Source organism: Podarcis bocagei (genome assembly GCF_964188305.1).
Source record: "Podarcis bocagei genome assembly, chromosome: 16".
Classification (NCBI taxonomy): Eukaryota; Metazoa; Chordata; class Lepidosauria; order Squamata; family Lacertidae; genus Podarcis; species Podarcis bocagei.
Genome location: NC_138142.1, coordinates 34,876,666 through 34,892,045, shown reverse-complemented (window position 1 = coordinate 34,892,045; position 15,380 = coordinate 34,876,666). Strand labels below are relative to the sequence as shown.

Genomic DNA, 15,380 nt, shown 5'->3' with positions numbered 1-15,380 from the left:
TGGAGCACCTGGAATGAAGCATAGTTTGGGAGCCCCCGGTTTAGATTTTTTAAGTCAAGATAAAATACAACGGTGGTGCCTTGTAGGATGGCATGATGCGAGTAATGAAGGCCACATCAGTATGCCTCTTTGAACGCACATGTCTTCCCCCAGAGAATTCTGGGAGCTGTAGTTCATTAGAGGTGCTGAGAGTCGTTAGGAGACACCCCTATTCCCCTCCCAGAACTACAATCCCCAAAGTGGTTCCGCAATCGATCCCTCTTCCCAGGGAACTCTGGGAATTGTAGCTCTGGGAGAGGGTGGGGCCAGTTGCAAAAAGTGGGTGGAGCGACTAGCATAGATTTTACCTTTGTGAAATAGACTTATATTCTTTGCACACAAAGTCCTATACGCCCTGCTCTGTCCTCCATTTCCAAGCAAGGAAGAGGCATATGTCAGAGTTCAAGAACAGCAAAAACCAGCAAGGAGGTTGCAAAGCAAGGCTGGGGGGGGGCATGGTGTGGGGAAGGAGGTGTATGGGGGGAGACCTAAGGGCCAGAGAGAAGGCCTGGAGGGCCATCAATGCCCCCTGGGCCTGAGGCTCCCTACCCCCTCCTTGACAACACTTATATTTTACCTGGGACTGCAAAAAGAACTCTCTGTGTATAGATTGCCCGGCTGGCTTGAGCCGCTGCCAGCCAATGCAAGCAATAAGCCTGACGGACAGTGAAGTCAGTCACTATCTCAGCCGGAAGAGCATGAGACTCTTAATCTCAGGGTTGCGAGTTCAAGTGCCGCTTTGGGCAAAAGATTTCTGCGACGCACTGGATTGGACGGCCCTCGTGGTCCCACCTGAAGCTACAATTCTGTGCTGATTCTAACTAAGGCATCTTCTTCTTTAAGTCAGCCCTTTAGTCATAACCTTGAGGATGAGAATCTTGTTTTATTTTTACGGGGAGGGCAGCAGCTCATTGCTGTGCGCAAGGTCCCAGCCCCAGGTGGGAAAACGGACCCCCCCACACCTGAAACCCAGAAAAGCTGTTCCAAGTGCAGCAGCGCAGACCACCAGTCTTCCGCCGGGTGGGCCGGCCATTTGAAATTCCCCCTGGCACGGGGATATTTCTGATCAAAAAGCCCCATGACACAGCAAAGTATTGCAGCGTAAGAATATAAAATGGGGACGGAAGCAGCGGCTTTAGAACCAGGAAAGCGAAGGCAACGGACTCTGTGTCTGGATGAGGCCTGAGTCTAAGGCCAGGGTGGGGTCTCTTCTCTTAATAACCACTTCTGGTTTGCAACAGAGAACGAGAGAGAGAGAGAGAGAGAGAGAGAGCCCTTGCGACAGCAGCTCCCACCCAGGCTGAGTCACGGGCCTCTCCAGGAGGTCTCCCCCCCCCCCATGGTACCACCCTGAACCCTCCTTGCCACACAAGGTGCCTGGGCCTCTCCCTTGCCTGCTTCGCCCTCCTTATCTCCCTGCTTGCCTCACCTGGATTTCGAGGAAGTGCAACGACCTGGCTGGTGACTGCGGAGACCAGAGTGGGGGGTGGCAGCTGGGGGAGGGAGGGGGGAGCCGCATTGGGCAAAAGGACAGGGAGTGGTTGTACTGCCCGGCTTTCGTGGCTGCTTTAAGAACGTCTTTTAAAAGATTTTCACCGAGGTGGAGGAGAGGCTGCGGTTGTGGACTGCAAGGACTGTCACTCCACAGTATGAACCTACCCGGGACCTAGAGATCATCCTCCGAGGCCCTTCTCCGTGTGCCTCCTCCGTGAGATGTTCTGAATGTGGCAACAGGAGAGAACGGGGCCTTTTTTGCAGTGGCTCCCCGTTTAGCGCCAGGCAAAAAACGTTCCTCTTCAACCAGGCCTTGGGTCGATTGATGTCCAATGCCCTTTAAAATGTGTTTGTGGGAAGAGGGATTGTTGGTTTGTTGTTGTTATTAGTTTTGTTATGTGTTTTATGTTCTCATCCTGTAGTTTTATGTTGCAAACCGCCCTGTGACCTTCAGCTGAAAGGGTGGTTTAGCTCATCATCATCATTACAGTGGTACCTCTGGTTAAGAACTTAATTCGTTCTGGAGGTCCGTTCTTAACCTGAAACTGTTCTTAACCTGAGGTACCACTTTAGCTAATGGGGCCTCCTGCTGCCACTGTGCCACCAGAGCACAATTTCTGTTCTCATCCTGAAGCAAAGTTCTTAGCCCGAGGTACTATTTCTGGGTTAATGGAGTCTGTAACCTGAAGCGTCTGTAACCTGAGGCACCACTGTATCATCATAACAACAACAATAATAAGGCCTCCAGCTGCAAGAGTAGTGTACCCCTTGAATAGCAGGTGGCTGTGGAAAAAGCAGGAAGCTGTTGGCTAGCAGAGAGGAATGTAGCAGAATGCGGCGGCAAGACTCTTTATGGGATCTTTGCCACGGGATCACATTCCCCCAGTGCTATACCAGCTGCACTGGCTCCAGGTGGAGTACAGGATCAGGTTTAAGATGCTGGCTTTAACCTTTAAAGCCCTATATGGCCTAGGACCCTCGTACCTACGGGACCGCCTCTCCTGGTATGTCCCACGGAGGACCTTATGGTCTTCAAATAAAAACATATTGGAGATCCTGAGCCACAGGGAGGTTAGGCTGGCCTCGACCAGAGCCAGGGCCTTTTCCACTGTGGCCCCAGCCTGGTGGAACGCGCTCTCACAAGAGACCAGGGCCCTGCGAGATTTGGCATCTTTCCGCAGGGCCTGCAAGACAGAGCTGTTCCGCCAGGCCTTTGGTCAGGGTTCAGTCTGACTCATTTTCTCTTTGTATAAGAACAAGCACGAAGGAGGTTTCCCAGCCTGTTCACAGGTCCTTATAATATCAGTGGAAAACAGTTGGTCCTGTCTAGTATTAACCGCTTTCAGTTTTAACCTGAGAATTATCATTTGTCCAGCTTTAACTTTAATTTATTTGAATTAATTTTGGGGTGCATTTTAATCAATTGACTGCTTGTTTTTATGCATATTGTATTATTTATATGATGTTAGCTGCTCTGAGGCCGGAGAGGGCAGGGTAAAAATAAAAAAAATATTATTATTATTATTATTGCAGGGATAGTATATACCACCTCCAAGTAGCAGGTGGATGGGAATGAAGCAGCAAGCCGTTGGCTAGCGTTGCTAAATATGGAGCCTCTGGTTGCCAGGGCAGTATACCCCCTGAATAGCAGGTGGGTGAGGATAAAAGAGGAGGGGGACTGTCGTTGCCCTTTGTGCTTTGGGTCAAAATGTTGGATCAAAGCCCGTGTTGCAGAAGAGAACCTCTGAAAGATGGATGCCTCCATGGATGGGGGCAGTCTACCCTGGAACACCAGCAGGGACAGAAACACAGGCCTCTCCTCTCTCTGCCCCATCCCAGAGACACCAGAGACCGGCTTCTGTCGGGAACGGGGCTGGGTGGCCCTGATCCCAAGCCTCATTGTTGCACCAGAGGGACAGGGCGGTGTGGGTTGTCGCGGTTTGTGGCTATGCGCCGCTAGCCGGTCCTTGAGACGGCCTCAGCCATCCTGTTGCCATCTTAGGCGTCGTTGCGCAAGGGAGTTGCAGCGCAAGGGGGCAACCGCCTCTTCTTCCCTTTCCACCGCCGTGCCTGTTTTGGGGGCTACACCCTTGTGTCCTGGGCTCTTCCTCTGGGACGGATGCTTGAGCGCATTTGAAGCGCATAGGGAGAGGTCTTTGGGTGCTGGTGGGAGGGAGAAATTGCCTTTTATGGAGAGAGTCAGGCCAGGGCTTTCCATATAAAGCAAGATTCTAGTCCTCAAGTTTCTGAATAAAGGGCTGATTTAAACAGGAAGCTGCCTTACTCCAGATCAGGCCGCCGTGCATCAAGCTCATTATTTGTCTACATTAGCAAAGCAAATACTGTGCAGAGTCGCTGGGGCAACCCTGCCAGATGGGCGGGGTATAAATAATAAAATTATTAGTATTTTAAATCCCCCGCTATGGTCCCTCAACTTGATCACATCTCCTTCGAGAAATAGACTTGAAGAGAGCCTGTCATTAGCTTGAGGAATAGGTTCATCTCTTCCTTATTTATTCTTTCATTTATACCCCATTATATCCCGTATTTTTCGCTCTATAAGACGCACCAGACCACAAGACGCACCTAGTTTTTGGAGGAGGAAAACAAGAAAAAAAATATTCTGAATCTCAGAAGCCAGAACAGCAAGAGGGATCGCTGCGCAGTGAAAGCAGCAATCCCTCTTGCTGTTCTGGCTTCTGGGATAGCTGCGCAGCCTGCATTCGCTCCGTAAGACGCACACACATTTCCCCTTTTTAGGAGGGAAAAAGTCAGTCTTATAGAGCAAAAAATACAGTATTTCTTCCCAGGATCTCAAAGTGGCAGGCATGGTTCTCCCATTTCACAACAACCTTGCGAAGTAGCCTTGCCCTGGCCTAGGCCACACCAAAGGCCGAGTGCCATTCCCTTCCAGCCTACGGGTATAGTATAGGAACCTTTCACTTTCTTTTTTTTGAAAGTAGCTCTCCCACTTCTAAATTAACCTTATTTTCAGCCGTTTGGGGCCCCTTATCTCAGTGGGCCACACAACGGCCCTCCAGAGCGGACTGGCGCTATCTCTAGGCCGCACTTGGAACGGGAAGGGTGGGAGAGACCCGAGTCTGTTGGGTGGGAGATGGCAATTCGCTTTCGCCCCTGTGCCCCCGTTGGGCATGCTGCCATCTCCACTAACCTTCCTCGGAATAAACCCATTGAAAGGAACGGGCCTCAGTTAGCCGTGCGCATTCACCTTAATGGGTGCTGACTCTTGAGTAGGACCACCATTGGCTATGAACATTAGGACGCCATTTTGGAGCCATCGGGCCTGGAGTCTTGCAAGTCTCCGCTTTCGGGACATATTGGTGTAGTGGTTAGAGATCTGGACAAGGACCTGGGAAGAGACCAGGGTTCAAATCCCACCCTGGCCATGTGGGGGGGGGGTTGTCAGTCGCGCTCTCTTGCCTATCCCACCTCGCAAGGTTGTTGTGGGAATTAAACCCAGGAGGTGGGAGAGCCACGTACGCCACCTCCTTGGAGGAAAAGGCAGGAAATGAACGCTATCCCTGGGATACCTCAGCTTGGTAGAGCATGAGATTCTTCATCTCAGGGCTGTGGGTTCCAGTCCTGCGTTGGGCCAAAAAGGGGGTTGGGCTAGATGACCCTTGGTGTCCCTTCCAACTCGACAGTTCTATGATTCTGTGAAATGGGCCCAGTGTGTGTTGGTGCCTGGGATCCTGCCCGGAGGCAGTTGTGCCCACCCCGTGCCTCTTGCACAACGGAGCGTGTTTTTCATTTTCTGAGGCGCATGTCGTCCGATGCCCTTCCAGCCTATCCTAGCCCTGTTAGCAATCCCACCCCCCTTTTGCAAGCCGCCACGCAGCAGTTCCTCTTTCATATCAGCTGCCCTTCTTAAGTGGGTAGTAAACGGACAATCTTATTTCCTCGTTCCCTCGCTCTCTCTTTCGTTCTCTGTTTTCTTCCCCCACCTGGGTGGGCTCTTCTTGTCCAGCTGGCTTGTTCATTTTTCCCCTCACCGGGGTTGAGGGGTGGGAGGGAAGCGGTCTGGCTCCCCACGCTGCAGCTGTGGGCGAAAGAAGAATCGGAAGCCTGCCTGGGGAACCCAGGTGTCCGGGCCGAGGCACCTGTTTGGTGGTGAGCAGATTAAGGGACTTCCCTCCTCGCTCCCACCCGCAGACTTAGAGACTAAGGGCCCGTCTGCACTGAACATTTAAAGCAGGGTCATGGCTTTGCCCAAGGAATCCTGGGAACTGTAGTTTGCGAAAGGGTGCTGAGGCCTGTTAGGTCCTACAGTTCCCAGAGTGGTTTGAACAGTCAGTCCCTCTTCCTAGGGGACTCTGGGAACTGTGGCTGTGTGAGGGGAATGGGTGGTCTCCTAAGAACTCTCAGCACTCATAGCAAACTACAGTTTCCCAGGGGAAGCCACGGCTATTTAAAGTGGTATGGAACTGCTTTAAATGCGTAGTGCAGACGGCGGGTGTAACTTTGTTAGTTTGCTTTCTATCGGACTGAGTTCTGGTCATAGCTGTCAACTTACAGATTTGAAAATAAGGGACCGGCAGCCTCGAAAATAAGGGATCAACAATTACTTTGATAAAATACATATTTTGTTGCGTGCAAGCGGCTTTAGATACCTATTAGGTCCATAAATCACCATATAACATATATTCGACCCAAAAAACAGCAACAATTTGTTGTTGACAAAGCACATCTGGACATAGAAAGGGCTCCATTACCTTCAATAGCTTATTTAAGGGACATCATCAATAAGGGACAGCAGCGGGACATGGCGCTGGGATAAGGGACTGTCCCGCCAAATAAGGGACGCTTGACAGCTATGGTTCTGGTTTGTCTGTTTTTTAAAAAACAGATTCGAGGGTTGGCAGAGTCCGGGGCAAAGTTACCCATAGGCAGCTGATTTAGTTGGTCACGGGTGTGTTGTTTTACACACACACACACACACACACACAGTGTTGGACTGGGACAAGGGAGACCCAGATTCAAATCCTCACTTACCCAGTTGAGGGACTTTGGGCTGACTCCTGCCTCTTGACCTACCTCATAGGGTTGTTGTGAAGATAAAACAAGAGTGGGAATAAGCTCCTAGGAGGAAAGGTGGAATAGAAATGAAAACACACAAAGCCGCTGCTTTTTCCATATCACACACTCACAACCTGCATCTGGTGACAGACCAGAACTCAAGAGCATCTGGTTGGCAATTGTGAGAACAGGATACTGATCTAGAAGCCTCGCCTAACGTTCTGATAGGGGCAGAAACCAGCTCAGATTACTTTGATGGGTGAAGAGCCGTCTAGAGCCTCCTGTTTCAGGAGCAGTCTACCTCATTCTCAGTTGCAAGGGAGGAGCGTTGCTATTGAGCTCAAGGTCCTGTTCGACCTCTGTGAGAACAGGGTGCTGGGACTAGACAGGCCCGTGGCCTGATCCTGCGGGGCTCTTCTTAGTTTCTTGCAACCTTCCGCAAACCAGACCTGCAGAAGGCTAGGACCAGAGCACCTCCTTTGAGGGGCCTAATCGGAGCCCACTTCCAATGCCAGTGATGTGTTTCTGAGCATGTTCAGAGTTCAAATGCCACATCCTGCCTGTCAGGGCATTTCTCCCAGGAAGCTCTCAACATGAGCACCTTTACGAAATTACCCACCTAGTACTTGCCAGGACAAGGGAAGGGAGATTTTATTTTATTTTATTTACGTCTTCCAACAAAATTTTGATTTGACGAAACCAGACAAGGGAGCGTCCTCTCCAGAACATGTCCCTTGCCACTACCCCTGGAGAGTCGCTATCAGTCACTGATGACAGTCCTGAGGTCGATGGACCAGATCCTGACTCAGTAGAAGGCAACCACCTATGTTCTTTTGACTAATGGTCCAAACTTCCTAGGTTCCAGTTTAAATCATCCCTTTATGCAAAACCATGAGGACTAGGAACTTCTAATTTGGCAGAGGGAGTTGCTGGAAAGAACATAAGGACACAGGAAGAGCCCTGCTGGGAAACCAGAGCTCAGTGGCCTTGCATGCAGGAGGTCCTGAGTTCAAATTCCGGCATCTCCAGGTAGGGCTGAGGGCATCCCCTGCCCGAAATCTTAGACAGTTGCTGCCAGTCCGTGCAGGCAACACTGAGCTCTATGGACCGGTGGTCTGCCTGTTTATAAGGCAGCCCTGTCCTATATCTGGTGCCAGGCCTGCCTCTCCTTGCCATCTCCCCTGGCACAGTTCTGCGCCCGCCCTGCCCCATCTGTTCAGGGCACAGCGAGGGAAGAAGCCCTTTCTGCTGGCGCCATTGCTACCCTGCAGGCTGAGTCAAGCCAACACTTTCGGGGAGGGACATGGGTGGGGGCGCGGCTTGGCTCAGCAGGGGCAGCGCCCACCTTGCCAGGCCGCTCGGCAGGGCAGGTTGGGGCACGCCGGCTTGGCTCAGCCCCGCCAGGTGACACAACGCGGCTCAGAGAATTGGGGCAGGAGGCAAGGAAGTAGGGCGAGGAGCGAGGCTGGCGGTGGACACCCTTTCTGGGTCGCTTGGGGCAGGTGTCGTAATTATGTCTCTCCCACCCCCCACCCCACCCCGGCGGCTGGTATTCAGAGGTACGTCGCCGCTCCTGGCAGCGGAGGGAGAGCGTTGCCACCGTGGCTGGCAGCCGTCCGTCTCCCGGGATTTGGCCACCAAGTGGGTGGCGATCTCTGCACCTTGTGGCAGGGAGTTCCAGAGGGGAATTCTAAGCAGAACCTCCATATTCAAAGGCAGCGCCTCTCGTTCTTGCTTCTTTCTTGCTCCCCCCCCCTTGCAGTCCATTTTTCCTCACCCGAGGGAGATTAGGGAGAGAAAAAGGGTCACCAGGGTTGTGATTTGACGCAGGATAATTGAGAGATTCCCTCCCTCTTCTTCTCTCCAAAGGTTTGGCTCGACCTTTGTGGAAGGAGGGGGGACTCTGGAGCATGTGCAGAGTGCACTTTCCACACCGCAAAGCGCCCATTTGCTAGCCTCTGTGTGGTTGGTGCGTGATAAAAGTGTCTGTGTGGAGGGGTCATCCTTGCTCGCTTGCCTTCCCCCCCCTCGCCTACCCTGGTGTTTCAAAGGTGGAAATAGTGTCAACGTTGTAAAATCCTTGTTGCCTGAGTTTCTTGTTCAGAACATCTGCATGCCCAGCCAGCAACATGTGGCTGAAGGCTCTCTTCCCCTTTCTGTATGCTGTTGACCAGATGTTTTGCTAGACTACAAATCCCATCGTCCTTGACTATTGGCCAGACTGGCTGGGGGCTTATGGGAGTCTAAGAACATTGGTCAAACTACAATTCCCAGCATCCCCGGCCATTGGCCATATTGGCTAGGGGGCTCATGGGAGCTGGAGTCCGAGAACATTCTCGAACTACAACTCCCAGCATCCTTGGGGGCTGATAGGAACCAGAGTCCTCCTGCTAGGCGCCTCCGCTGCGTAGATTTATCCGTCCTACCCTGTTCAAAAAGCCAAGAGGGTCTTTGCCGCTACCTCCTTGAGGGTTTGAAACAAACCGAAACCGCAATTGTCTGCTGCCAGAACGAGCCCAGGCATTGTGCGTTGTGACTGGCTGTGCGGTGGTGTTCTTGTGTGTGTCTTAACACGCATGTGTCCTGGAGACGAGGCCCGCCCGCTTCTAAGATGTTAACTCCTCGAGATCCTGGCAGAGAGTTGCAGCCTTGAAGCAGGGAGTCACACATAGCAAAATCTGAACAGGACACCCCCCCCCCAAAAAAAACCAACAGAAAATGATTTTACTTGTATATTCATAACATTTAATCCTCCTTCCTTCTCCTCCAAGGAGCTCAAAGCAACGTACAGAGTTCCCCCCCTCCCTCCACACTAACCCTTCAAGGTGGGTTAGGCTGGAGATGGTAACTGGGTCATGGTGACCCCAGTGAGCGTCATGGCCGAGTACGGATTCGAACCCAGGTCTTTCCCGTCCTTATCCATCTTAACCATTGCATCAGCCCCAATAGGGAAGAGCTGGAGGGCTTCAAGGTCAGGTGGTTCTACTTTGAGGCTGTCACGCAAATGGCAACTTTTATTTTTGTCACTCTGCAAAGTTGGGTGGGGGGGAGCGGAGGGCCGCATTCTGTTCTGGACAGCCTGCCAAGGGCCGTGTGTGCTAGCGGTGGGCGGGGCCAGAGGCAAAAGTGGGCGGGGCAGCAAATATAAATTTTGCCTTTGAGCATGGGGCTAATTTCTACACTTGCTCCTCTCTCTCTCTCTCTCTCTCTCTCTCTCTCTCTCTCTCTCTCTCTCTCTCTCCAGGCGAGTACCATAAATAAGGCATGCTTTAGTTGACATTCCTGCATTTCAGGGGGTTGGTCTAGATGACCCTGAGGACCCCTTCCAATTCTATGATCAGAGCTGAAAGGCACATTCTAGCCAGGCAGAAACACTCAAGCAGTGTGTGAAGCCAAGGGCCAGCGGGGGGGGGGAGAGTCCTGAGGGCCAGATAGCGATATCTCAAGGGCCACATTCAACCCCTGAGCCCGGGGCTCCCCACCCCAGAGCTAAGAGGCCTCCACTGACTTTTGTATGCAGGTGTCTGTTTGTGAGTTGTATGTCTCGCCGCTTCTGCAGTTGGCTCTGGAGTTGGCTCGCCACTAATGGAACCTCCCACTTCAGGGGCAGTCTACCTCCAGGTGCCAGCTGCTCAGCGCATGCCAGAAGGAAAGGCGGAGGAGGAGGGCGGCTTTTCCTTTCATATGCCTTTCGGAAGGCTCCGCGGCCTAGGCTGGCCAACGTCCGAAACGGCCTCCGCAGCTGTGCCTTTTTTTGGGAACGGGATGATCTGTAGTCAGGCATGTGTGCTTTGATCCATGCACCGTAGGACGCCACGCGGTTTGTCTCTCACACGCTGATTTCCACAGATTGAAGCACAGGAGCTGCCCAAGCCATGCCTCCCAGGACAGTTGGCAACCCTGCTTTGTGTTCATACGGATGGAGCCCAGAGTCTGCGAGGAGCTTGTGTGCGCATGTGAATGCCAAAGGACTCCCCGCCTCGCTTTTCTTACAAGCTTCTCTTAAATTATCTGCTTGCTGATCAGCCTCAGGTAGCTTCTGTGCTCACCACAACTGCTTCTCCCGCACCTGGGTGGGTGAGTGGGTTTAGAGGCGAGGCCTCCAAACCGGCGCGATTTCCCAATAAATGTCACGAGCCGCCATTGCACATTTTCAGAGGGTTCCGAGTGGGCCCCACATCTCTTGCCTTGCGTCCCAACGACCCTGGCACGTGGCGTTATTCCCCCCCCCCATAGGGCGAGTGGGAAACGCCGAGGGATGCGCATGGCGAGATTCGAACCCGGGACTATTTCCTGACTTGTAGCCTTCGCCGCACTTGGCTGGCTGGTGGTGGTTGGTGTGTGTGTGTGTTTTTTCCAGGTGGGTGCCTTTCCGGGGAGCAGGGAGAAAGCAGGGTGAACCCCCCTGCCGGGCTCTCCGTTCGAGGCTGGGGAGCGTGGCAAAGGGTTAAGAAGGTTTGAGGGTGGGGTGCTCACAACCTGGGGTGTGGGCGTTGCCTCCTGTTTGAGGTGGGATCCTGCCTGCCTGGCTGGCTCAGAACTGTTTGCTCCTTCGAGAGAGAGGGGGAGAGAGGTAAGTGGCGAGGATGAATTGCCAGGGGTGGCTGAGGGATGTGTTTGGGCAAACGGGGGCTTGGAGAACGGGCGCTCCAGGTGCCAGCCCTCCTGAGATCAGCTTTTGAGGGTTCGCCGGCGGCCCCTCCGCCAGAAATGTGTGCCCGTCTGGCAGGGTTCTGCGGAGAGGTTCCAGAACCAAGCAGAGCTGGTCAAAGGGCCCTGCAAAAGTGTCGGAGGCTGCAATTCTAGCCCTTTCCAGAAGCTATAGGTGCTGGGTTCGGGTGACGGCAAAGGGGGACCCTCTCCCTGCCCCTTGCTACTCTCTTGGGGCAGCTTGGCAAGGGGTTTCTGCCCCCCAGCTCTGGGGCCTGGCAGTTTGGAGGGGGAACATTTAAACTGGCTCTGTTTTTACGTTCCGAAGATGATGAAATTATGTGTGTTTGTGTGTGTGTGTGTGTGTGTGTGTGTATTTCAATATCAAACATAACCTAGGCAAATGGCTGTTTTTGGCATCCTTTAACCGCCCCGTCGTATCCACAACCGAGCCCCACACGTTCCCACCGCATGCTTTTGGGTCCCTGTGGTTTTCATTCCCTCCCCATTTTGTAATATATGATTTCCGCCTGGGTAGTTTTCCAAAGTGTGTCAATTGCCGCATCCCCTTGGAATTCTCCCCACCCCCACCCCAGATCGAGTGGGGTGTGTGTGTGTGTGTTGCACTCTTTCTGTGGGGTGCTTTCCCTTCCTCTATCTCCTGCTGTCGGAGGATTCCTTCGGTAACTGGAATCCACCGTCTCCTTCCATAATTGAAATTTGGCACAAACTGATTCACCCTTGGAGAGGTGTTGGTGGGAGGGGAGGGAGAATGAGCTGTGGCAGGACTTTCATATCTCCGGTGTTGTGGCACAGGTTTTGCTTGCTTGCTTGCTTCCTTGAAATCCTCTGGATTTAGTTTGACACCTCAGTCATGATTCTAGTCCTCTGTGTGTGTGTGTGTGTGTTTGCGGGGGAGAAACTGCAGAGATCTGTGAAAAGCTTTTCCGGCGCCATCGTCAGGTTTTGCGAGGGGAACTCCGCTTTTTCTAGTTCAGTTTCCTTCTTTCTTTATTAAATGGCAAGTTGGCAGATTATTATTTTTTAATATACGTAGATTCTATCAGCAAAGCTACTTCAACATAAACCCATTTTGCACAATTCCCATGTTTCTGTTTCAATTCGTCCTGTTCATCTCCAGTTTCCCACTCCCAAACCCTCCTTGCCCACCAAAAAAGTTATCTCAAAAACTTACGAAGGGCAACCAGATTGCTATTAGGGTGGATGAGTCCAAGTTCAGAATTTTTGTATTATTATTATAATCATTATATTAAATTTATTACCAACCACCACCAGAAAGCAGCCAGCCAGCCAGGTCCCAGGGGATGTTGCGACCATTTCAAATCTGGTATTAAAAATAGTTTAAACCGATTATAGTCTCAGGAACAGGGTGGGCCCTGAAAGCACACACCTGAGATGTTGTAGGCCAGAGTCGAATCATAGAATTGTGGATTGGAAGCAACCCCAAGGGACATCTAGTCCAACCCCCCGCAATGCAGGAATCTCAACTAAAGATGTGTGCCTTCAGCATCCCCAGAAAGCTGTGCAGTGGAGAAGCCAGGCGTAACTCCCACAACTGAGGGGCTGCCACGGAAAAGGCCCTCTCGTTTGCCACTGCCGCCGCAAACATCTGAGGGAGGTGGAATTACCAAGGTGCCCCCCAAGGAGGGTCTGTGGGGAAGGACAAGGCCTCTCAGATATTTGGAGCCTAAGTCACCTAGGTCTTTGGGTGCTGGCATTTATTAGCACCTTGAATCGGGCCCGGAAGCTGAAATTTTCCAGTCGCAGTTGAAATCGGGCCTTAAACGGGCAGTCAGTGCTGATTTCCGCATCTGTGCAAAGATGTTTTTTTACAAATCATCAGAGATGTCGCTGGGAAATGATGCGAAACCCATCCTAGGTTGAAGTTGGGTCTTGTTGTCCCAGGAAAGGTGGTTGGGAAGGGGCTTAATATGCAGGCAGGTAGCTACAAATTCTGCTGCCCATCTCTCAGTGCTGCGGTTTGCAGGCTGGGAGCCCATTCGTAGTGCTCAGGGGACCAATCCTGTTTTTACCACCCTGCGCACCTGGAAGTGTGCAATGTAGCAAAGCTTGGGGGAAGGAAGAGACATAACCACTTTCCTCCGCTGCTGTGCCGCCCGACCCACGCTGCAAAAGGATGTCGGTTTTTATTTTCTCAAAAGAGGCTTTGTCAGGGTGTAGGAAGCTGCCCTGTACAGAATCAGGTCCTCGGTCCGTCAAGCTCAGTACTGTGATTGCTGACGGGGCAGCTGTGCACCTGTCCTTACCTGCAGCTAGCAACAAAATTATCCAGTTTGTCCAGTCCTCCTTTAAAGCCATCTACAACAGTGGCCACCGTTGCAGGTTTGATCCCTGTCTGGGACAGCTGCATATTCCAGCATTGCAGAGGGTTGGATGAGACGGTCCCTTACAATTCTCGGATTCTGCGTGGAGGTTTCTGGGTACCAGGTTTGGCGACCGCCGTTTAAAAACCTCTGCCTTACCTCCATATTGAGTACCATTTCCATTTCCACCTGTTCCTTTCTCCTTGCTTATTGGGACAAGCGAATTGCTGTAAGAGCAAGCTACAGCCAAGCGATGTAATTGAGATCACCGAGTCGTAGCGTTGGAAGAGGGGCTCCGTGGGTCATCTAGCCCAACCCACTTTGCGAGTGGGCATTCTGTTGTGGCGACCTAGATTCAAGGTGCCATTTGGCACCAACTTATATACCCGAGTTTCTAACACTAAACCTGAGCAACTGGTATTCAGATGTACATCACTGCCTCCAACAGAGGAGAGGAAACACAGCCATTGTGGCTTGCAGCCATCAGTGGCCTTTGCCTCCCTGGATTTGCCTGATGCCCCTTTTAATGCCATCAAAAGTTAGTGGCTATTGCTTACCTCCAGTGGGAGCAAGCTCAGAGCCTTTGGATAGGCCTACTCTACATGGACTTGTGTAAGACGGCATGCTCCCCCTCTTCCAAATTCCTGCCAAAGACCCAGGAACCCATTTGCAATGGATTGGTGCCCCTGATGAGATCTTGGTGCTGTCATAGGTAGCAATAGGGAAACACCTGAGTCGTTCGCCGTGTGAGAAGCTGGGGTGAAACATCCGGGAAAGTTTGGACAGGGATAGGAAACTCCATGGGTCTTCTAGTCCCCAAATATTAGCTTATGTGGGCCTTCCAAACTCGTGTGTTGCAAAATTGCTTCAAGAAGTGACACCCATGCATTGAGGAGGAATACAGGAAGCTGCAATAGAGTGAGTCCATCTAGCGTAGGATTCCCTGCACTGACTGGTAGCAGCTCAGGCAGGGAATCTCTCGCAGCCCTACCTGGAGACACAATTGGGAGCTGTACCTGGGACCTTCTCTCTGAAAGCTAGGCAGGCTCTGAGCTATGGCACTTCTCCCAAAGGAGGAAGAAGAGGGAGGCCTGTTGTGTCTCTGCATGAGTTCGTGGTTCTGCAAGCTCTCCCATTAGGACCAGGCGATGTATCGATATACAGTGATACCTTGGTGGTTGGAACTTCATCCGTTCCGGGAGTCCGTTTGACTCCCGAAACCGTTAGAAAACCAAGGCGCAGCTTCTGATTGGCTGCAGGAGCTTCCTGCACTCAATCGGAAGCCGCGTCGGACATTCGGCTTCTGAAAAATGTTCGCAAACCAGAACACTCACTTCTGGGTTTGCGGCATTCGGGAGCTGATTTGTTCGGGAGCCAAGCCATTCAACAACCAAGGTACCACTGTATCCTTCAAAACCAGTTTGAAGTCCATATTGTGATATCAGTATCATAGTTTTTGACCTTGCAATATATTGTGAATCATGACGTGTGCATTTGCTTTGGAAAAACCACAATGTGGGAAAAACCACAAAGCCTAGCTCCGTCCTTATTTCAGGCATTGTGATATATCAGAATATTGTGATGTTTAGTAAAGGTAAAGGGACCCCTGACCATTAGGTCCAGTCGTGACCGACTCTGGGGTTGCGGCGTTCATCTCGCTTTATTGGCCGAGGGAGCCAGTGTACAGCTTCCGGGTCATGTGGTCAGCATGACTAAGCCGCTTCTGGTGAGCCAGAGCAGTGCACGGAAACACTGTTCACCTTCCCACCGGAGAGGTACCTATTTATCTACTTGCACTTTGACGCGCTTTCGAAC

At 51.9% G+C, this 15,380-nt stretch overlaps 1 protein-coding gene across 9 annotated transcripts in view; it reads left to right on the top strand.

Moving 5' to 3' along the window:
* ZBTB7B (zinc finger and BTB domain containing 7B) overlaps positions 1–15,380 on the top strand; it is a 55,342-nt gene that overhangs the window by 13,757 nt on the left and 26,205 nt on the right. The window contains exon 1 of one of the 9 annotated variants that reach the window (XM_081173655.1): positions 8,012–8,129. The exons of 3 other annotated variants lie outside the window; for them this stretch is intronic. In XM_081173655.1, coding sequence (XP_081029781.1) covers positions 8,084–8,129 — 46 coding nt within the window. In that variant the 5' untranslated portion in view covers positions 8,012–8,083. 5 more of the 9 variants (XM_081173656.1, XM_081173659.1, XM_081173662.1 and 2 more) reach the window with 5 other exon arrangements.